Below are 24,057 nucleotides of genomic sequence, written 5' to 3' on the forward strand. Positions count from 1 at the left end.
CACTTCCTCCTCTCTCTGTGCGCTGTCTCTGCAGAGAGATCAGATTAAACCACACGTTCATTCATAATTACTGCTGCGTACCCTTTAAGTGAAGATGTCAATAGGCTCGGCTATTTCCGGAACTCTTCGGATAAAAAAAAAAAAAAACAACAACTCCGAAGCGATCGCCCCTTTCGGCTATCGCTACCAGGCTCGCCGGCCGGCCACGCCCACGGGACGAGCGAGCGTCCAATTAGGAGGCAGGAGCTAGGGCAGAGTGTGTGTGTGTAATTGCACGGGGGACGAGGTGGGCGGGGGAAGATAGAGGAGATCCGGCGCATGCGTATTGATTCCCTCCCCCGCTCCGTGCTGTGTGTGTGATGTCTGGGCTGTAGAGTGGATTTTAAAGATGGCCGGAGCGGTTCCCGTCTACTGTGTCTGCCGGCAGCCGTACGATGTGAGCCGGTTCATGATCGAATGCGACATCTGCAAGGACTGGTTCCACAGCAGGTGAGCGGCGGGCCGGGTTGGACGGTGGGCCCTGGAAGTGGGGGTGGAAGGGAGGGGGGGTTGTGAGCTGCCCGGAGACTGCTGGGACAGGGAGGATCATAACAATAAGGTGGTGTGGGGCAATGGAGTGAAGTCCGGGCCCCAGACACACTTCAAGGGACTGTCCGCCTTCACTTACTGCACTCTCACACACATCGCTCCCCGGGCTCCGGCTGCTGATTGGGGCTTTGGAACTTACTCGGGGCCCTTTAAATCCTGGGGGGGGGGGGGGGGGGCACATGTCACCCCAAACTAGTCACGTGATGACTGACACCAGGGGGGGTGACCAGGACACAGTCACTTGTCTCCCCCAAAAGTCAAGTTGTCACCTTTATTACTGTCCCCTCCAAAGTGCATGATAGGGCCCCCCCATAATTGGGGACCCTCAGAGTGCTACCCCTTTACCAGCTATTTCACATCACAGGGGTCCCCCAAAGGTGCCCAGGTAGGTCAGGGTCCCCAAAAGTGATGTCCTGTTGGGGGTCAAAGCTGCCCACCACCCCAGTAGTTGACCTTCTGGATAGGCAAACCCCAATAAGGTCAGGGGCGCCCCAATTTATTTTGACAAACTGGGGTCATAGCCCCTCAAAACAATATCCAGTACATCCTATCTGTAAAGGTACTGTCATGCAAAGGTATTACACCCCCAATTTAATTGCCCCCCCAACTATTGACCCACCTGTAACTTTCCCAATCTCAAAAAGTGTGGTCATACCAGGGTTTAATCAACCCCCCCCCGCCTGCCCCATAGATGATCTTTTTTGTCAGGGGCACCCCAAACTATTGCCTAAGATAACTATAACTACCCCCAAAAAAATGCCCAAATACCCCTCTCCCCAAATATTACACATGTGTAAGGTGTTAACTTGCCCAATTCCAACCCCAAAAAGTTTGGCCATGTCTGGGTCTAACCCCGCCCCCCCCCCAAATAATTGAACTCTCTGGGGAACCCTAAACTGCCCTGAACCTATCCAAGGGAATGCTGAAAACACCCCCAAACTATTGGCACATCCTGTGTTAAGGTTTAGGTTAGGCATTAAATTGCCCAATCCTAACCCCAAAAAAGGTCTAATCACCCCCTTTCCCCAAGATAATTGACCTCAGGTGGTGAACCCTAAATTATTGGGTCACACTGACAACTACCCCAAAAACAAATGTTCAAGATTCATTCTCCACCAAACTTGACACCCCTGGAGTGTTTGATGCCCCCCCCTTTACAAAAACTGTCTGTGCCCCCCCCCCAACACACCTCCAACTATGACCCCCATTGGTTACCCTCCGCAAAAAAAGTCAGGTATTCATCATAGACCCCCAAGTGGAGGTCAAATGTGCCCCCCCCCCCCCAGAGTAAAATAATGGAAGGTAGTCATGGTGGCCCCCCAAGTGGTGAAAAGTGCCCTACCCCCATAGAAGGCTATACCAGTGCAGCTGACCCCCACCTCAGTGAAGAGGTGACCCCACTCCTGTTTTTGGAACTCCAGAACTTTTGACATCCCCTTCCCCCTCCAAACAAAAACACACGTGGTGTGTACATGGTGGGGGTGTGCTGTGATCGGCATGTGCCGGCTGTCACTGCGGCTCATTGTTACACACCGATCACATCTGCCGGCCGATCACATCTGCAGGACAATGGATCACCCCCGATCACTTCATTGTGTGCTGTCACCGACTACAAAGAGGTGACCCCGCTGTGTGTAATGTGCGGACGGTGTCACCCAGACTTGTGGAAAGTTTCCTGTGTTTGGACATTTAAACAAAGGAAGGTGTTGTTGGTGTGCGGTGATCGCTCTCCTCTGCCCCCATAGCGGGGATCGCACCGTCTGCCCGCTGTCCCCGGTGCTCGGGGCGCTCTCATTGTGTGATGTGTCGGCTGTTTTGCTGCCCTCCGCTCTCTAGCTTTGTTTCCAGTCATCAGGCCGGGTGATGTGCTCAGACGCCGGGGGGAGGAGGAGGAGGGGGATGTGATTGTACAGAGGAGAGGGGGGGGGGGGCTGATTGACAGCATGGCTCGGAGGACATTTAAATCCTCCCATTCAACGGCACGCTCTCTGCTGCCCCCCGCGACCACACGCTGTAACTGCAGCCCGAGGTGACAACTCTTGTTCTGAGCTCTGGATTGAGGAAAACACTTTTGTTTTGTACGGTGACCTCAATCCGTGTCCTGCTCTGCCTTTCTGTTCCTCTGCTAGAATAACAACAAAAAAAATACTGTTGCTTTTTTTTTTTTCTGCGTTTGATGGGAAATCTTTATCTGCACATTGGTATTTTATTGTTTTGTTTGAGCTTTTGGGGCTTTGTTTTGCTCTGATTGTTTAGCTGTAGCTACTATTGTTTATGAAAAAAATACTGTTTTTTTTTTCCTCCCTTTGATCACAAATCTTTTCCGTACAAATCTGTAGTTTCTGATTGTTTCTACTTTTTGGGGTTTTATGTTTGGGGGTATTTGTTTTGCTCTGGTTGTTTTGCTGTATCTGATGCTGTTCTAAAACCGTTTGCCTATTGTGAAAACAAATAAAAACGCTTGCCTTCATTTTCCTCCTTTTTGATGGCAAATCTGCTTGTGTATACTCTTTGTTTTATTTATGCTTTTTGGGGTTTGTTTTGCTTAGGTTGTTTGTGTTGCTGGGCATGCTAGTATATGGAAAAATACTTTGATGTTCTTCACTTTGATAATGGTTCTGTATGTTTGTACTTTCTGACTATTTGTGCTTTTTGGATTCTTTTTTGGCCCTGGTTGTTTAGCTGTCGTGTGTGTTTTTTTTTTTTTTTTTTTTATTTAGAAAAATAAAACAAAAAAACCCCAAGAACTGGCCTTCTAATCCCTTTTATACTCTAACCCAGGGATTCCCAAACTATGGCCCTTCAGCTTTTGCAGAACTACACATCCCATGAGGCATTGTAAAACTCTGATATTCACATACATGACTAGGCATGATGGGAATTGTAGTTCCTGAACAACTGGAGGGCTATAGTTTGGGAATCCCTGCTCTAACCAATACAACAAAAAGTTTTGACTTGAGATAAACTACAGACACAGCCAAACAACCCATGCAAAACTAAATAGCAATTAGAAAATACAGCTGTATGGATAAAAACTATTTTACAATCAAGAGGAGAAAAAAAAAACAACTAAAGTTTGATTTAAAAAAAAAAAAAAAAAAAATTTAGTTTTTTTTTTTTTTCCTTCCTCTTGATTGTAAATAGTTTTTATCCGTACAGCTGTATTTTCTAATTGCTTTTTAGTTTTGCGTGGGTTGTTTGGCTGTGTCTTTAGTTTATCTCAAGTCAAAACTTTTTGTTGTATTGGTTAGAGTATAAAAGGGATTAGAAGGCCAGTTCTTGGGGTTTTTTTTTTTTTTTTGACCATCTGTGCACATTGGGAAGATTTCTCTACGGTCTCTGTTCCAGAGACACAACAGGGAATCGAAGGGAACCGGTCTAAAGTAAGGAGAATTTGCCTCTTATGCCCCGTACACACGTGCAGATCGTCGGCCGAACGATCGGTCGTCTTTTGTCCCCGGGCTGTCGTGTCTGTTGAAAAGTGCAAAAGACTGCACAAGAATTTTGTCCGCCGACTGCAGAAGTGATGTCATGTGATGGTTTACTTTCCCTGTGTTTTTTTCTTCTCTGAGCATGCCCAGTCTTGCAAATCTGCTGTCTGTCGGCCGAATTCTGTATTGACTGGCGAACAATCAGCCGCTCTGGTGTCGGCATACAAAAATTTTAATGCTTGCACGACAGATTCTTTTCGGCCGAAAGTGCGCTGTCTGCTGTCGGAAGCATCATACTAACAAGCCGAAAATCGGCTGATCGGTCGTCTGCCGAATCTTTTCGGCCGACAATCTGCACGTGTGTACGAGGCATTAGTTATCACCAACACAGGTGTCCCCATTGGATGATTCCTCTCGACTTTTGTTCCTGTGGCAACTGCCAGATTTGGAATTGACCCTAATTTCCCCCCCCAAGGACAATAGTGATCAAGATAGAGAGGATGAGTCTTACCAGCGGAGTCGCAGACAGCAACAAAAACAGGACAATCCTCACTCTAATTAAATCTAGAAATGTCGAAAGCAGACAACCAACAAGCAGAAAATCGGCCGATCGGACGTTGGCTGAAAATTCACGGCCAACTATCGATGCGTGTGTACGGGGCATTAGGCCTGGCCATAGATGGAGCAAATTTCTTTCCTGGAAAACAGTGTTGCTGCTGGGCCATTGACCTCTCCGTGTGGCGGAAGCCATCTTCACTGGTAGAAGACAGCGATTATTGCTAGCAGCTATAGCAGCTGCTAGCAATAATTGCAGGTAAAACCCGACATGCTGGTTGTACCCAAGTTTATAGATCGATCAATATGGTACATTTAGCCTGTCCATACAGGTATTGAATAAGGAGGAACTGGCCAAGATTCGAACCTTATATGGTCTGCCTTATTATACTGGCGCATTAGGTGAGTACATCGTAAACGTCTGGCTTTCTTCCACACGATGAAAGCCCAGGTGCTGCATACAGCCACTCATATAAGTAAAGGGCTGTACATGGCAGGTGGTCGCATAAGGCAGCATATAGCATATGGATGTATTGCTTAAATACACGTTTGGGGTATACGTCTTTACATGAGTACTGGACCTCCCTTGCATGGAAGAAAGCCAGATGTTTATGTTCTCTCCTAATGTGCCAATGTACATGAGCCCAAAATATGTTGGCAAAAGATATTTTAAAGCAGAACTAAACCCTCCAATCCTTTTTAGCCAAGGAAGTTGCCATCTTGGCCTCTGATCTGCAACTGCCGTGGTTTTCCACATGTCATTGGATGGCTTGACAGTTCAGATGAGGACACAAGGAGTTATCATTCATGGCATGCTTTCATGTAACTTTTGTGGGGAAACCTTCAAATTGATGAGTTTAGTTCCACTTTAAAGGGTTAGTTCAGGCTGGCCCCCTTTGCACGTATTACAGTCTTCCCCCTGCTCTGCACATGCTCAGTTGCTCTCTATCTTTAGGCATGCTGAATTTGTAGAGGCTTATCCACTGACAGCCTTAAAGCAGAATTAAACCCTCCTATCCTTTACAGTCAAATAGGCTGCTTCTGTTTGATCTGCAAATACCATGGTGCTGCACATGTGATTAGTTATGATGCCAGCCATTTGACCATTTGGTTCAGGACACAAGCAAATGTGACAGTTGGCAATCCCAGCACTCCAGGAATGTACCCTTTTTTTGATACCAATAAATCGTTGAGAGCCAGAGCCCCTGAGAAGCGGTAAATCATAAAGTTTAGCTTTATGATTTACTGCTTCTCGGGGGCTCTGGGCTTCAGTAAAATGGAAGCCACCAGCAAAAAGAAACCAGAGGAATGCTGGAGGCAGTTTACAACACACTCATTTTGGTAGCATTAACGTGGAATGAATGCTCCTTGCTAAAGAACATAATTTTTTATGAAGTTATGGGTATAGTTCTGCTTTTAACCTTTACAGAAAAAATCAGAGGTGAACTAATATTAGAAACCCTTTCTACTTCCTGGAGTGTCCATCTTCTTCTGTGTCCCTGGCAGTGCTCGCTAGTTCTGTCCTTTGTTTCCTGTCACTATTGTGTCCTGTAATGACCTGTGTTCTCAGTTTCTGCAACCAGTCGGAGACCAGCAAGAAGAGTGGGACTGACAGGAGGAAGACTGCAGGGCCATTGATTAAAGTGGTTCTAAAGCCTAAACATTTTTTTACCTTAATGCATTCCCCTCATTAGCAAAATATTTTTTACCCTAACTGTGTAATGCCCTCCCACCCCCCTTATACTTACCTTAGTCCTCACTCGATCCAGTGATCATGTCTGTAGCAGCTCTCCCCACTCTCTCACAGGCTTTGCTGACGCAGCGGGAACCATTGGTAAAAACCTATGGCGAGAGAGCAGGGGTGGGGTCCAACATGATTGGACACTGAGAAGAGGAGCCAGGAGCATCAGTGGGGTAAGTGGGGGTAAGGAACCACACTGCAATATAGTTTCATATAGCGGGTAAGTATATCCTGTTTTATATTAAAAAAAAAAAAATCTGACTTTATAATCACTTTACAGTAATTTTTTCCCATTTTTAAAATATTACCCTAGAAATATGAACAGTGTATTTTTTATCTGATAGGGATGGTTTTAATGCCAGGAGATGGGTGTCTCTATCAGATGACTGCTGTGATTGGCTCTCTTGGCTGTCAAATTATCAGAAGCCGCGACTAAGAGATGTCTAAGACAGCTCGGTTCAGTTTGTTGGGATCTCTCTGCACAGACCCCCAGCTGCCATGGACACATGTATGTACTTTCCTGCTGACACATACATGTCTTAAAGCGATTGTAAATGATCACTTTGTAAAACAACCCATTCCGTTTAAAATGGAAGGTAAAACATTTGTGTATAAATATTAAATAACCATTACCAATACTTTTATTTTTAATTTTTTTTATCACATTTCCTCTGTCTTTTAGCTGCATAAGACCGCATTCACACTGAAGCGGCACAACTTCTGCACGACTTCGGGGGTAACCTGTGGTATTGTGAATGGAGCCTAAGAGCTGGGGGAGGAGAAGCAACAGCACACTGATCTTCTGAGTGAAAGGCTGTGTAGTGGGGGCATGTCGGGACAAGTCTGATCATTGGGGGGGGGGGGAGCACACTGAGATCCCAGCATAGCTAGAGAACTGACCACAGTGTGGTCTGTTTTTTACTAAACACCGGGGATTTCACCCAAAGGAAGCAATACAAAGAAGATATTTCTCATACAAGTACATGATACAGCAGCAACATATCGGGAATAGGAAATGTTGGGGTAACAGTCAGCAAGAAGTAAAGACCCTTTTCACATGACCGTCCTGATCAGGTCTGTCTTTTTTTTTTTTTTTTCAGGCAGACCTGATCAGTTGGTCCATTCATCCCTATAGACTGGAGGTGTAAACAGAGTTGTCTGTTTATACCCACATACCTCCCAACCGGTCTGCTGAAAACAAACAGAAGGGCACCCGTTCTCCATGTAGGCAGATTGGAGGTAGTCTGGTTTACACGGACAGTGGAGTCCCCCCGGCCGCCCATAGAGCAGAGCAGACTCTGCCTATGTCTGATTTCCAGAAACTGAGCGGACACAGACCTGTGATATGCCCACTGATCAGCACACGGGATACCCTGCTGATCAGAATGGAGTACGCCCTGTGTGAAAGGGGCCTTGGGGGTACCCCAATACCCAAAATCAATATTTTAGGTAACACATATAGACTCTGAGCAGAGCATTTGTTTGTTGGCACATAGACCCAGAATTCCAGTGCTGTAAACCAAGTGTTCTAAATGTTGCTGCGTGGTCCCAGCTCTTGTGAATCTTTCCCCAACACCCCCCCCCCCCCTCGCCATATAGCCAGTATTGCATTACTGTGCATTCAAATAGCCATTTAGACTGCTAATTGGAGCCTCTCATGTGCAGCGGTTGCTGTGTGTGTGCGCGCATTGATTGTCTGTGTAAACGGCACTTGGAATCAACTACTGTGTAAATATTTAGCAAGCTTGCAAAATGACATCTTATAGGAAATGCACATTTACATAATGTTCCACCTGGTGAGACTTCAACCTTATTTTATAATTTTTTTTTTTTTTTTTTTTTACGATTTGTTTTCATACCAAAAACCTCTTCTTCTTTTTTTTTTTTTTCTTACCAATTAAAGGAGTTTTAAAGTCAGGAAGGTTTTCATCTTAATGCAATCTATGCCTTCTGTGTGTAGCAGCCTCCCCAGCACCCCTTAATACTTACCCGATCCCCCTCTGTCCAGCGAAGTCCATGAGTCCCTTTGCCATCCGGGACTCTCGCTCCTGATTGGCTGAGACAGCTGCAGTGCCATTGGCTCCCGGGGCTGTCAAAGTCAGTCAGCAAATCAGGAGAGAGGGGGCGGGCCGAACAGCAGCTCTGTGTCTGAATGGACACAGGGAGCTGCAGCTCAGCTCGGGTGCCCCCATAGTAAGCTGCTTGCTGTAGGGGCACTCGACAGGAGGGATGGGCCAGGAGCAACAACGAGGGACCCGAGAAGAGAAGGATCTGGGCTGCCCTGTGAAGAACCAACTGCACAGAGGAGGTAAGTATAACGTTTTTTTTTTTTTTTTTTAAACATAAGACTTTAGTATTACTTTAATTGATGGTAAAAGCAAAAGCAATCATCTGATTACCTTTTGATTGATGAGACTTGAGGTGCAAAATGGCCTTGATGGTTAATGAGAGTAAGGAAAGGAAAATCAAGGCAGATAAAACTTCAGATATTATTCTGCCTGTAAAGCCAGACTCCAGTCAAAAGTTTGAGGATTCTTTTAGGTTTGTAGGAAAGGCTTAGCACCTCTGTCATGTTTTTATTGCTGCGCGTTTCCATTGGGGGAGATTTCTTCCCACCAGGAAGTGAATAGCAGCGGAAGCAAAAATTGGACTCCAAGCCCACCTTTTTCTTCTAGCATTAGGAAGAACAGGAAGTGAAGGTAATACCAGGACTACAACGGGAGGGGCTGAGCTGTCCACTATGGTCACATGACCTCCTGACTGACGTTGAAGGGAAATCTCAGCCTTTCCCGTTGTAGCCCTTAGATCGGGGGAGGAGAGCAGGAGGTGATCACGTGACCGCACAGAGGCGATCTGAGAAAGGTATTTAGCTGCATCACAGCTACAGGCATCACCCCAGTACTGTTTTTTTAAAACGGACGGTCAGCTTTCTTGTAATAACAAGCGATGAGGCTAAGAGTACCTGTCACTGCCTATTACTGTCACAAGGGAAGTTTACATTTAAAAAAAAAAAAAAAAATGTAAAAGGACATTGTTAAAATAAAAACTTTAAATGTACAGAATAGCTGCACCGAATATCAGCCTGAAGGGTGGCCAGAAAACCGGTATCTGCCCTGAAAAAACGATATCGGTTGATCCCTATTTACAACCACTTTAATTGCATGCAATACTGCACTAGGTAAAGACCCACGTGATGCTGAGCTTCCATGATTGAGAAAACTCAAGTGCAGTAAATTTAAGGGGCAAATCAGGGACAGTCGGGCTGGGGAGGAAAGGGTTAGATTAGGGGTCTCCAAACTTTCTAAACAAATGGCCAGTTGACTGTCCTTCATACTTTAGGGGGGCCAGACTGGCCATTAGGAGTAGAAAAGGTCCCAACAACAGTGGCAAAAAAAACAATGTCCCTGGTGTCAGTGGGAAGAATTCTGCCCCATTGTTGGTGTCAATGAGAGGTATTGTGCCCCATCATTGGCAAAAAAATTGTAACCTATCGTTGATGTCATGCAGCCAAGTTGTTTGTATCATTGGGAGCAATTGCGGCCCATCGTTGATGTCATTGGAAGGAACTGTGTCCCATCATTGGTGTTATTGGGCCCAGTTGTTGGTGTCATTGGGAGCAATTGCGGCCCATCGTTGGTGTCATTGGAAGGAACTGTGTCCCATCATTGGTGTTATTGGGCCCAGTTGTTGGTGTCATTGGGAGGAGTTTTGCTTTTTTTTCATTGGTGTCAGTGGGAGGTGGAATTATGCCCCATTGTTGGCATCGGTGGCTGAAATAAGGCCCAAGGGCTAGATAAAAGCAAGCAAAGGGCTGCAGTTTGGAGACCACTGGGTTAGATGATGCTGGAATGTAATTCCTTCCAGATAGGGAATTAAAGGCCTCTATATGACATGGTACAGCTTCTATCAGGATAAGCAATCAAAGTACAGGAGAGGAGTCTGTACAACTTCAGGGAGAGAAGGCTGGAATTCGGCTTTAATGTGCCTAGTAGGTAAAGGTAGAACACTTGTCAGGTTGTTTTCTATCCAGTTGGGAGAGATTTCTCTTCATGTAATATCCAGGAGACACCACAGGAAGTGAGAGGAAGTCTCTACAGAGCAATGGGAAATCTTTCCCTCTTAGACAGTTGTCACCAGAACAGGTGTCTCCATTGGAAGATTTCCCCTCACCTCTGCTGACAACTGTAAATCCTTGGATTTTTCATCACTTTTTGCCTCTGTGACAATCATCAGGAAGCAAGAACAAATAGGTTGATTTTCCTCAGCCTAGGACAGCGGCAGCAGTAAAATCTGACCGATACTTTTTACTTTAATTTAACGCTTCCTAGTCCTGGGTTTATGACTGTTGGAGACAGAGAAGCCATAAACCAAGCAGTTTTGATGTTCTTTCTGGATGGCACTGGTGTTCTGTTGGGTGGCCACTTAAGATGCAAAGTGTGCATAGCCGAGGTCTTCACCAGTCTCCTCCACACAGGAGATTTTTGTTAGTGCCGAGCCAAGTGGGATTGACCCAAAATTTTCAACTTGGCCACTTCTACCTCATTGCTTTTGTCCATTCCTATTTATTGTATGATCCTAAAATTATAACTAAAACTTTATATTTTTTTATTCTTTTTGGATGGAGTTCAGAGGGATTAGAACATCTTGTTTTTTTTTTTTTTTCTGTCGGTCACCCTCATTAAGGAGATACTTTTTCTATTTGTCCTGTTTACTGTTATCATAAAAAGTTAAAGTAACAGAATATCCCACATTTTGAGCTGTCCCCAGAAAAATAAGAGGGGAAATCTTCCAATGTGGACAATAGTTTGGGGTCCCCAATGATATCCCTTGATTTGCAGGGCTTTCCTCTCACCTCCTGTTTTTTTCTTTTTGATCTTTTGCTTTTAAAGGTAAAGGGAGGATTTGGGGTATGTTTGACCCCAGATCTCTCCATAAAGAGGACCTGTCATCCTCCTTTCTATTACAATGGATGTTTTTTACATTCGTTGTAATAGGAATAAAAGTGCCCCCCATCCACCGAAGCTTGCTCGCAGAAGTGAACACATATGTAAGTCGCACATGTATTTGTGTGTGATGGAAACACCATATACAAATACATGAGGTTCCCCTCACAAACGTTGGCACGAGAGCAATAATTCTAGTGCTTGGCCCCCCTGTGTAACTCAACAGGTAACCTGTAAAGATGTTTAAAGCATCACCTATGGAGAATATGTACCATAGTCTGTCACCATTTTGCGATCGTGCACAATTTTAAAGCATGACATGTTGGATATCTATTTACTCGGCGTAACCTCATCTTTCATATTCTGCAAAAATATATATTGTTGGGATATATATTGTTTTTTTCAAAAGAATGCATTTGAAAACCCACTGCATTTATACCGCATGACATAAAAGATGGCAACGATTGCCATTTTATTCCCTAAGTTCTCCGCTAAAAAAAAAAAATATATATTTTATATATATATATATATATATATATATATATATATATATATATATATGCGCGCGCAGCTGGCTGTGAAGTCCAAGCTGTTACAGCCAGGTGCCCATAATAAAAATTCTGGCAAAGGGAGAAAACTGCTGGGGCGAGCACACCGATCGATTGTGGGACAGGGGAGTGGCTTTTTAGTCAGCAGCTACAGTTTTTGTAGCTGCTGACTTTTACATTTTTACGAGACTGTAGCTCTTCTTTAAGGAGTAACTTTTTGTTTAAAAAGAAAAAAAAAAACTGCAAAGATTTTAACAAACTTTGCTGTTTGATTATGTCAGTGTGCAATGTGCCTATAACATAACATTATTAATCCTCTGATGCACTTGCAGTGCTCTAATGAAGAAAGTTGCAGGATCTGCATACCTTTTTAGAAGTGTTTAACCATTAGGTAGTATCTCACCAAAAATTAAATTTTTACTGCAGAGGATGCCTAAAATCTGACCTGTATCTTAGTGCAGACTGCTGGTAAAATAAGTGAGCCAAATCACACAAGCAGGAGGAAATTACTTCTGGTGAAGTCCTGTATACTAGCTGCAGATAGAAGGCCTCAAACTTGTCATAATGGATTTTACAGAAATCTACAGCGCTGCAGGTTGAATAGGAAAGTTCATTTTTAATAATATTAGATTACAAAATGACTTGTGTAGCCATTGTATTCGATATCTATATCGATCTTTTTCTTCTTTTTGTTTTTTTTTTTGCTATTTTCTCTCCCAAAAGTGTAGTTGGTCATTAAGGGTACAGTACATCTTTCTGACCTTGTTTCATCTTAAACCTTGTTTCATCTTAAACCTTGTTTCATCTTAAACCTATCTTTAAGGTGTAACATGAAATATTTTCAGGGCTTTTCTTCCTGCAGGTTTTTGATATAGATTATTATTATTATTATTATAATAATAATAATAATAATAATAATAATAATAAATATATATATATATATATATATATAATCTCTCAATATCTGTTTTTTTGGGAATTGCAATCTGTGAATGGAGAAACTACAAGTCCCATCTGCCTTTGGGACTTATAGTTCTCAATGGAGCACAAATATGGTGGGCTGTTGTGTTGTCCATCAATACTTCCTCCAGCCCTGTAACTGAAGGTTCCTATCTCTACATACATGTGGCTGGGGAAATAGTCTGGATGAACCAGAGTTTTGCATCCACAGTCCACGGATTGTGGTTGCAGACTTAAATGCAAGACCTTTAATATATGCAAATATACTTTGTTAAATAAATGCGAGTACATTTTATTAACTTTTTTTGAAAAGACCTAATATGCCTTTAATCCTAAATCTGGTGTTTCTGCCTGATTACATCATAAACTGCCTACTTCAGCTGTTAGAGGCAATTAGATAGAGCGCTCTCCATGTCGGGGTCCCTTGTGGTAAACTTATTACCTGTCAGTGATACATGCTCGAGGGAGGCAAAGCTGCATGTACTTTGCGGATCATCAGCCTGAGTTTATCCTTCGATTGGTAACCGTTTTATGTCTGCTTCCAGCTGCCAATTGTTGGTCAACGACTCAACGTATATAATTTTTTTTTTTTTTTTTTGCGAAACTCTGTTCGAAAATGCTTTCCCAAATGTGTCCTCTTTCAGGCATTGTCTGTACACTACCTCCACAGGCTTTGATGGGATAATTCATTTTTCAGATTGAATCCTGAGCTGTCCGTCAGACAAAAAAGCTGGGAAGACGGATGGTGACAGAGGTTTGTTTGCTTGACGGATAGACCTTAAATCCACTATTAATAGCCTGGGACCAAGGAAGACTGCTGTGCTGGGGGGGAAAACTTCACACCTCTGCTTGTTAGCACTTCCTGCATCTGAAGAACATGGAGACTTCGGTGTCATTGGCTGGATGGCATCAGACTTAACGGTTTGAATGTTTTGGTGCAATTTCCAGAAAGCGCTTTTTTTAGTATATATGAATAGCAGTGCACATCATTAAAACCAAGAAATTATCATCATTGATAAATTTAAATCTTCCCATATAAAACACAGGATCTTAACCATTCCTTTCATCAAACGAAAAGGGGAGAAAAAAAAAAATATATATATATATATATATATATATATATATATATATATAATTATGTGTATGGACAATTTAAAATCGCTGCAAAATGTGTGCGAATTGAAGCAAAATGCAAGTGTAAAATTCGCTCTGGGACAAAATTTGATCCCTGAGCTTCTTTAAAGGAACACTTGTGCATAGGGCAGCCCATTAAAGTGCATGAGCTTCCCTGTGCACTACATGCATTTCTATGCAAACAAAACGCATATTGTAAACAGGGCCTTGTGCCCTGTTCATACCTTTTGCATTAGAACTCTCTTGCTACAACACCTCAAAATACATTGTTATTGGCATCTCATTGCTTTCAGTGGGCCCGGTTCACAAATATGCATTCTATCAATGTGTCTGGTTCTATTTTGTGTCCCTATGTACACATTTGCATCCACTTTCTGTCCTATGTTTATTGCACATGTGCTGATAGTGAGTGAGCAGAGGGATGACCTCATCAATATACTGCTGATTCTTTATTGCCCAATCAGCAGATTGGTGATGTGTGATGGGCTTTTTATTTTTATTTTTTTTGTTTCGTTCCCTCCTCCTCCTTGACACCACCCTTTTGGGGGGAGGTCAAATAAAGCGTTTTTTGCTTCAGTGTATGGCTTGTAGTGATCTTTCTCGCTATGCTTTGCTGTATTTTATTCATAATAGGGCCTGGGTGTACACTGAAGAGAGAATAATTAAATAAGCATCATTGTGTCAATGCAAGTAATAATTATCCCCCCCCCCCCCCAGCAGTGGTGTCAGTTGGTGTACTGGTTACCCCCCAGCAGTGGTGTCAGTTGGTGTACTGGTTACCCCCCAGCAGTGGTGTCAGTGGGTGTACTGGTTACCCCCTCCCCCAGCATTGGTGTCAGTGGGAGTACTTGTTACCATCCCCCCGCCCCAGCATTGGTGTCAATGGGAGTAATGGTTACAACACCCCCCCCCCCTCCAATCGGCATTGGTGTCCGTAGGAGTAATGGTCAACTCCCCCACCCCCAGTCTGTCTGTCCATGGCAGTGAAATGTACCTTCCTAGCATTAGTGGTCAGTGACAGTTCCACCTGCATGGATGATTTCCTAACAAAGAGTGGAAAAGAATCCGCGCTTAGGATAATATCGAAGGGAGGGGGTAGAAAAAAGCGATTGGCTGCAGCCCACTTCAGAATATAACCCACTAGAGATTATATTAGATATATAGAGGAAAAAGGAGAAGTGATTGGCGCTGCCAATATATGCGTTTAGAAGTGTGGAAGGTAGAAGCTAGTATAGACAACACAGATGTCACAAATATTATAACTATTATGCACGTTTGAAAAACTGAATATTGAATAAATAAGTGAGGTTTTAAATGAGGTAAAAACAGGAATAAAGTGTAAGAGCATAAAACCTAAAGCCCAATATTTAAATGTATAAAAGTAAATAGGTATGCAAAAAAAGAAGGTGACATATACATCCACAATATACTCTAGTAAAAGATATATATAAATATATAGTGCCCTTCAAGTGAGGGTGAAGTGGTGGTGTTAAAACAATAAATAAATATATAAATTCAAAAATGATATTATAGTGCAGTGGCTATTAGGTGATATGTAACACAGGTGTATAAGTGATAATAAAAAGGTAGAGTAGAAAAAATTAATATATATAAATAATTATACAGTGACTTGAGTGACCATAAAGTGACATGTGCAAAAAAGGAAAAGAAACCTCAATCCCAAGCCTGGGAAGAGAGAGTGCCCAATATGGTTCCCCAAAAATGACAATGGGGTGGGTCACAGATGGAGGAAAATAAATCCAAAAAAATTAATAATAAAAAATGCTGAAAAAAATATATATAAAATGGTGGCTGAGTGATTGATACACAGAATATCTCAAAATCAATAGTGTGCTAGTGAAAAAATGCGCAAAGAAAGTGGTCAAAAATGCATAAGAAAAAACATCCACTGAGTCATTAAGAAGCGCATAGAGGTATATCAGTCCAAAATAGTGATGAGGTGCCAAAATCACAGGTGCGACCGGTTGGATGATTCTTAGAGTGAAGACTATGGTGCTCCCCTATTCAGTGGGTCCGGTGCTCCCCTTTCTAGTAAATACCGAGCTTACCAGAAAGTACTACCCCTACAGGGGTAGAGCGCAGGTCGATATTTGTAGGGATCGCTCCCAAAGCAGAGGGGTCCGGTCACCTGGTCCACTTCTAATATTCCAATTGCCCGAGTCACAACTAATTGGCGTGTTAGTAGGGGTGTTCCAACATTAATGCTCCAACCAAGCCATTCCAGGACATGTATATAAATAAAGAAAGATGCCTCCAAATGGTGAAATACCGCTAGACTTTTATTAAAAACATCCAAGATAAAAGCAGGTACTCACATAAAAAACAGTGCTAACGTTCCCTCAGGACTTAGGAGCCGTCATCAGGATGACGTCATACGACGAAACATGTAGAGTGCGCACCGCATCACTTCCGCTTGCATTGTATTGATCGGCTTGGGACGCAGCTCCGGTCGGGAGAACGCTTACCGTTCATCACCCCACCGCCAGAGAGGACCTTGCGGCTCCTAAGTCCTGAGGGAACGTTAGCACTGTTTTTTATGTGAGTACCTGCTTTTATCTTGGATGTTTTTAATAAAAGTCTAGCGGTATTTCACCATTTGGAGGCATCTTTCTTTATTTATATACATGTCCTGGAATGGCTTGGTTGGAGCATTAATGTTGGAACACCCCTACTAACACGCCAATTAGTTGTGACTCGGGCAATTGGAATATTAGAAGTGGACCAGGTGACCGGACCCCTCTGCTTTGGGAGCGATCCCTACAAATATCGACCTGCGCTCTACCCCTGTAGGGGTAGTACTTTCTGGTAAGCTCGGTATTTACTAGAAAGGGGAGCACCGGACCCACTGAATAGGGGAGCACCATAGTCTTCACTCTAAGAATCATCCAACCGGTCGCACCTGTGATTTTGGCACCTCATCACTATTTTGGACTGATATACCTCTATGCGCTTCTTAATGACTCAGTGGATGTTTTTTCTTATGCATTTTTGACCACTTTCTTTGCGCATTTTTTCACTAGCACACTATTGATTTTGAGATATTCTGTGTATCAATCACTCAGCCACCATTTTATATATATTTTTTTCAGCATTTTTTATTATTAATTTTTTTGGATTTATTTTCCTCCATCTGTGACCCACCCCATTGTCATTTTTGGGGAACCATATTGGGCACTCTCTCTTCCCAGGCTTGGGATTGAGGTTTCTTTTCCTTTTTTGCACATGTCACTTTATGGTCACTCAAGTCACTGTATAATTATTTATATATATATTAATTTTTTCTACTCTACCTTTTTATTATCACTTATACACCTGTGTTACATATCACCTAATAGCCACTGCACTATAATATCATTTTTGAATTTATATATTTATTTATTGTTTTAACACCACCACTTCACCCTCACTTGAAGGGCACTATATATTTATATATATATCTTTTACTAGAGTATATTGTGGATGTATATGTCACCTTCTTTTTTTGCATACCTATTTACTTTTATACATTTAAATATTGGGCTTTAGGTTTTATGCTCTTACACTTTATTCCTGTTTTTACCTCATTTAAAACCTCACTTATTTATTCAATATTCAGTTTTTCAAACGTGCATAATAGTTATAATATTTGTGACATCTGTGTTGTCTATACTAGCTTCTACCTTCCACACTTCTAAACGCATATATTGGCAGCGCCAATCACTTCTCCTTTTTCCTCTAGATTTCCTAACAAAGTCTACTTCCATGTTTCTGATTCTCTCTAGGAATACATCAGGTCAGAACTATAGTTTTACTTTCAGTGACTGTCAGTCTGCAAAGTAGTATAGGTAGACTAGTATCTCTGTGCTGGAAAGCAATAGGTGTTCTAGGGCCGGCGCACTGGTGTTACTCTAAATCAGGGTTTCTCAACCAGGGTTCCTCCTGAGGTTGCTAGGGGTTCCTTGGGCAATATCTGCCTCTCAGATAAGTTTCCAATGACACCATTGTTCCCTTTTAGCTACAGTGCCTTGCGAAAGTATTTGGCCCCCTTGAACTTTGCGACCTTTTGCCACATTTCAGGCTTCAAACATAAAGATATAAAACTGTAATTTTTTTGTGAAGAATCAACAAGTGGGACACAATCATGAAGTGGAACGAAATTTATTGGATATTTCAAACTTTGTTAACAAATAAAAAACTGAAAAATTGGGCGTGCAAAATTATTCAGCCCCTTTTACTTTCAGTGCAGCAAACTCTCTCCAGAAGTTCAGTGAGGATCTCTGAATGATCCAACGTTGACCTAAATGACTAATGATGATAAATAGAATCCACCTGGGTGTGTAATCAAGTCTCCGTATAAATGCACCTGCACTGTGATAGTCTCAGAGGTCCGTTTAAAGCGAAGAGAGCATCATGAAGAACAAGGAACACACCAGGCAGGTCCGAGATACTGTTGTGGAGAAGTTTAAAGCCTGATTTGGATACAAAAAGATTTCCCAAGCTTTAAACATCCCAAGGAGCACTGTGCAAGCGATAATATTGAAATGGAAGGAGTATCAGACCACTGCAAATCTATGAAGACCTGGCCATCCCTCTAAACTTTCAGCTCATACAAGGAGAAGACTGATCCGAGATGCAGCCAAAGAGGCCCATGATCACTCTGGATGAACTGCAGAGATCTACAGCTGAGGTGGGAGACTCTGTCCATAGGCCAACAATCAGTCGTATGCTGCACAAATCTGGCCTTTATGGAAGAGTGGCCAGAAGAAAGACATTTCTTAAAGATATCCATAAAAAGTGTCCTTTAAAGTTTGCCACAAGCCACCTGGGAGACACACCAAACATGTGGAAGAAGGTTCTCTGGTCAGATGAAACCAAAATCTAACTTTTTGGCAACCATGCAAAACGTTATGTTTGGTGTAAAAGCAACACAGCTCATCACCCTGAACACACCATCCCCACTGTCAAACATGGTGGTGGCAGGGACAGGGAAGATGGTTAAAATTGATGGATAGATGGATGGAGCCAAATACAGGACCATTCTGGAAGAAAACCTGATGGAGTCTGCAAAAGACCTGAGACTGGGATGGAGAATTGTCTTCCAACAAGACAATGATCCAAAACATAAAGCAAAATATACAGTGGAATGGTTCACAAATAAACATATCCAGGTGTTAGAATGGCCAAGTCAAAGTCCAGACCTGAATCCAATCGAGAATCTGTGGAAAGAACTGAAAACTGCTGTTCACAAACGCTCTCCATCCAACCTCACTGAGCTCGAGCTGTTTTGCAAGGAGGAATGGGCAAAAATTTCAGTCTCTCGATGTGCAAAACTGATAGAGACATACCCCAAGCGACTTACAGCTGTAATTGCAGCAAAAGGTGGCGCTACAAAGTATTAACTTAAGGGGGCTGAATAATTTTGCACGCCCATTTTTTTCAGTTTTTTTATTTGTTAAAGTTTGAAATATCCAATAAATTTCGTTCCACTTCATGATTGTGTCCCACTTATTTGTTCACAAAAAATTACAGTTTTATATCTTTTATGTTTGAAGCCTGAAATGTGGCAAAAGGTCGCAGAGTTCAAGGGGGGCAAATACTTTCGCAAGGCACTGTATCTGTAAGGGGGTAATTCTTCCCAGTGATGACAAGAGTAAGGAGCATTCTTCCCACTGGCTGTCATACTAATGTGCCATGAGTTGTAGATTCATTTCTAGCAGGGGTTCCTCGAGACCAGAAATTTATTTCAAGGGTTCCTCTGTTGAAAAGGTTGAGCAAGGCTGCTCTAAAGAGTCCAAGTGTCCTGGGTTGGTTGAGCTGGTGTCCAAAAACCCATGACACCTGGCAATTATGCCAGTGCTAGTATCCAGTTCCTTGTCTTGACCAATCTGTGCTGTTCCTACAGAGGAGAACCTACCTGTGCCACCTAGATCACAGGAGATATATATATGCTTGGGTGGGAAGAACTCAAATATGTGCATTGTAACTGTGCTTTTGTATGCCTGGAGTTCATCTACCCTGTTCTTTCAAGCAAGAAAAATGTTATTTGTGTGAGTTCTGTACAATGCAGACAGGTAAAACTTTTTTTAAGTCACAAGTCCCAGCATGCTTTGCCACGGAGGGAGCAGATAAGGCCGCAGTCCTCCTGCAGAGCCTTCTCAAGTACCTTGCTTAATGTGTAATTTTCCTTGGCAGTAATGAACAGATCTTTCCTCGCTGGGTCGTTACAGCTCTTAACCCCATCTCCGCACTGCCAAACAGGTGGTGTGAACGAGTCGTAACTTAATTCGCTCTGCTTGGCGAGTGTGCAGGCCTGTCGAAGCGCTGCAAGTTCCCAGAGCGTGCTGTACAGAGGTTCAAAGGGATGTTAAAGGGGAAATGTATGTTGCTTGATATAAAATAGGTACCAGTACCTGAGGCTGGGCAAATTCTACGAGCCGGGTAGTCCCTGTGCCAAAATAAGTTAAACTGGAACAATTGCCTATTCTTTTTTCCTTTTGCAATAACAACTAGTTATCAGTCTTTTAGCTATAGCGACGACATTCGTTTTTCTTATATTGGGTTATGTTCACACTATTTTCAGCTGTGATCCAGCCAGTGACACGCTTCATGTCCTAGGGTGACAACGCTCACTCTGTCCCCATTCACACCAGTGCGATTTGACAGTTCCGAATTCCATGACAAATCGCACCCTATTGTTGGCAATGGAACCGTTAAAATCTGTGCAATTCCAACTTTGTGGTGGTGCACCAATCTAAAAAAAAAAAGAGGTGCAAAGGAACAATTTTTTTTTTTTTGCCATTTACAGGTGCAACTTGAATAGACATGCATTCAGTCACACAGATGTCAGCCAAGTCACACCTGAAATCACACTGATCTGTGGTTTTCAAATTATGCTACTTCAAGTGAAGAAGCACAATTTCAAAGTTGAATTCAGTGTGAACGAGGGCTCCCTGTACTGCATCTGTGGAGCAGCAGTGTTATTAAAGCTGAATTCCAGGAATTCAGCTCCTTTGTAGAAAGTTAAGGCACACTGAGGAAAGTCCAAGGAGGTACATGACTCCTAGATCTCCTATTTATATTTGACAGGTTTATAGTACTCCAGGAAGATGGCTATGGTTGTATTTTCAGGAGCCCGATGCTGATCTCTATGAGCTCTGTATCTTCAACAGAAGTGTCGTTGCAGCTACTATGCCTGTTTTTGTGAATTAACACATTCAAAAAATACAAAGGCTTCTGTGAATGGACAGCAGAGGGGAGGGATGGACATAGCTGTTCTGTTAATTATCTTATCTCAGATCCTGGTGTGTCTCTCCAGCAAAGCAATAAACCTGTCAGATGTAAATAATCGAAGTCCAGGAGATGCCATGCACCTCAACTCATAGCGTGCCTTCACTTTTTACAAAGTGGCTGCACTCCTGGAATTAAGCTTTAGCCTAACCCCATAACATGGGAGCAGAGGGGTGTTTTTTGTAGTCCAGAGATGTCTGGGAATAATGTAACTAATGAGTGCAGCACAGGCAGAGAAATGCCTGCTGATTTCTGGCAGAATCAATAGGTATTTTTAGAACTTTTTTGAACAGATTTAACAAAACTGTCTAAGGTTTAGTAGTACAAAAAGGAGCTAATTAGAGATGCTAATTGTTAGTGTACATAGTTATTAAAGAGACCCTGTAACCAATTTAATAATTATGTAAAAGCACTGAAAAATGAAATGCTTACTTGTAGTATATTTTCTTTCCATAAACTAAACCATTTTTATTTGCATGTAATGTATCTTTGAGCTTTCTTGGGAATTTGGCTTTGTCAAGAGTCCATTCCCCTAGCACAGCCTTCTTGCACTTCATAGCCCTCTCCTCGGAGTGTCTAAATACTCTGTTGGCCCAGCTCCTCCACACCCTCACCTCACTCCTCCATATCCTTCTTTTTTTTTTTTTTTTTTAAATATGGCTGACAAAATACTCCTTCCCATTTCCTCCACTGCTCTGTTCTCCTTGAATGAGGATAGCAGGTTCATTTAAAGGGAATCTGTGGTTTACACACAATTTTTCAAGGGGTAACTCCATTTTTTCGTGGGGGAAAGAAAATGGCAAGTAAAAGAATTGCGTATACAATTGCGACACAAGTCATATTGCGATTCAATGGTATTTAAAATTGCCTTTTACTTTTCAATCTGCAGATCTGTAATTTTCTGAAAATGCAATATGGCTACCTGGAGGTATTCTGTACACAGAATGTTGTTCTCCTCTCTGGTCTACTCCCTCTCCGCTCTTTTGCCCTCGGCTCTTCTTCCTCCTCCGGTCCTCCTCAGACGATGTCTCCGGTGATTATGCCGGTCTCTGCAGCTTATATAGCCATTGTGGGCGTGGCCGCCAGGTGATGTCATCAGGAGATCCCGCCCCCTCATGTCACAGATGACATGAGGGCGCCCGTTCCCCTCTCCCTTCCTGCCCTACCGGGCTGCATGCTCGGATAAGGGTCTGGTATGGATTTTGGGGGGGGGGACCCCACGCCGTTTTTTCGGCGCGGGGCTACCCTCAAATTCCATACCAGACCCGAAGGGCCTGGTTTGGAACCTGGGGGGGGACCCCCACGCAGTTCTTTTCCCATTTTTGGCGTGGAGTTCCCCCTCAAGATTCTCACAGCGCAAGTCGCACCGCAAGTCAGATCATCCTGATCCGACTTGCGGTGCACCTTCCGTTCAAATCAATATTCTCCCATAGGGAACCATTGATTTTGAATGGAAGAAAAAAAAACGTATAACGTGGCTGAACGTACTTCATCACGTTCGGTCCCGTTTTTGTGTTTGAAATGCTGGGAAACACACGTTCGAACGCAAATAATTGCGTTCCAAAAAACGTCCCTGAACTCAACTGCCTGCAAATGACTGTTAACGACCCTGTGTACATGGACAGATAAGATAACATGCAGGTAGGTTCAGGGGCTTCTGAAAAAAACGCCCAACTGCTCCTAAACTGCCATTTACAACGTCCCGTGTACATGGAGCCTTAAAAGAAAAAGAAAATCCTCCTCACCCATTGGTATATAAGCAGCACGAGAGAGGAATTCATTTTCTGGTGCACACTGATCTTCCTGTTCTTGGTAGATTAGCAATGACTGCGACACAAGGTGAGTGGCCTTCGATATGAAGCTGATTTTCTTTTTTCAGCCTGAAAAGGAGAGTTCTTTTTTAATTCAATTATTTTTCTTCTGTCATTTCCTTTCCTTTTTTCCTTTGTTCTCCTGGGGTGTGATGGTGAAGTCTTTTAAAAAGATATTTCTCTTTTGTTTATCGATGGACACAGCGCTCAATAATATAACATGAGTTATATTGCCTCCTCCAGGAGTAGGTCTAGGCAGAAAAAAAAAACACCTGGCTACACCCATAGGCCGTCCTCAGCTTGGTATATAACCCCCCCCCCCCTCTCTGCTCTGGGTAATCCATTTTATTCTGTCTAGTCAGGAGTAAGGGCCTAGGCTCCCGGCTGGGATCTCTGGTCCTAGCAATGTTTTCTCCTTTCTTACATCTTTCGTTTTTTTTCCTCTTGGGAAATCTACAATCAACTGCCGGGCTGGGCAGCGGGCTGGATAATCTAGGTCCAGTGGTCCCCCCCCCCCCTCCCCCCAGCCCAGCCAGCTTCACGCCAAGTCGGCCGCGACATAGCCTCTGGACAGAGACTGGCCTGCGAGTTAAATGCCTCGCAGGGTCGCATACGACCGGGCTTGGGACTGAGTCACAGCAGTCCCTAGGCCGACAGTTCCCTTCTGTGGTGAGGATTCTGTCTTGAGCGTTACCCGCACCCTGGAAGGTTAAGGACAGTCTCCCCTCTCCCCTTTTGGCTTTTTTTTGGGGTGGACGCGTGTAACCTCCAGGAACGGTTGGACCTGCCTGCAGGTTCCCTCCTCCCAACCCTAAATCCCTCGGTGAGCTGGCTGGGCTCCCTTCCCCCTGTCTGGACCTGGATTATGGTGTGGGTCCCAGGGCAGGGGATAGTGTGTCCTGCCCTGGTAGTCTGGAGTGGTCCCAGTGTAGGAGACCCCTAGGTGCATGCTCTACTGTTTGTAGTGTGAGTATAGTGCAAGGGGGGTTCCAGTGCAGAGTGCGCAGGGAAGGTCCTGGGAGCATGCTTCAGTGTTTGTAGCTGTTGGTGGCCATTTTC

At 43.3% G+C, this 24,057-nt stretch overlaps 1 protein-coding gene across 2 annotated transcripts in view; it reads left to right on the plus strand.

The window, feature by feature from the left end:
- The first annotated feature begins 325 nt into the window (after positions 1-325).
- Positions 326-24,057, plus strand: part of KDM7A (lysine demethylase 7A) — a 169,389-nt gene continuing 145,657 nt past the window's right edge. The window contains exon 1 of one of the 2 annotated variants that reach the window (XM_082252934.1): positions 326-489. In XM_082252934.1, coding sequence (XP_082109060.1) covers positions 389-489 — 101 coding nt within the window. In that variant the 5' untranslated portion in view covers positions 326-388. The remainder of the gene's footprint in view (positions 490-24,057) is intronic. The other variant, XM_082252933.1, reaches the window with a different exon arrangement.

This window comes from Pelophylax lessonae (assembly GCF_965119305.1).
Source record: "Pelophylax lessonae genome assembly, chromosome: 4".
In the NCBI taxonomy this organism is placed as follows: Eukaryota; Metazoa; Chordata; class Amphibia; order Anura; family Ranidae; genus Pelophylax; species Pelophylax lessonae.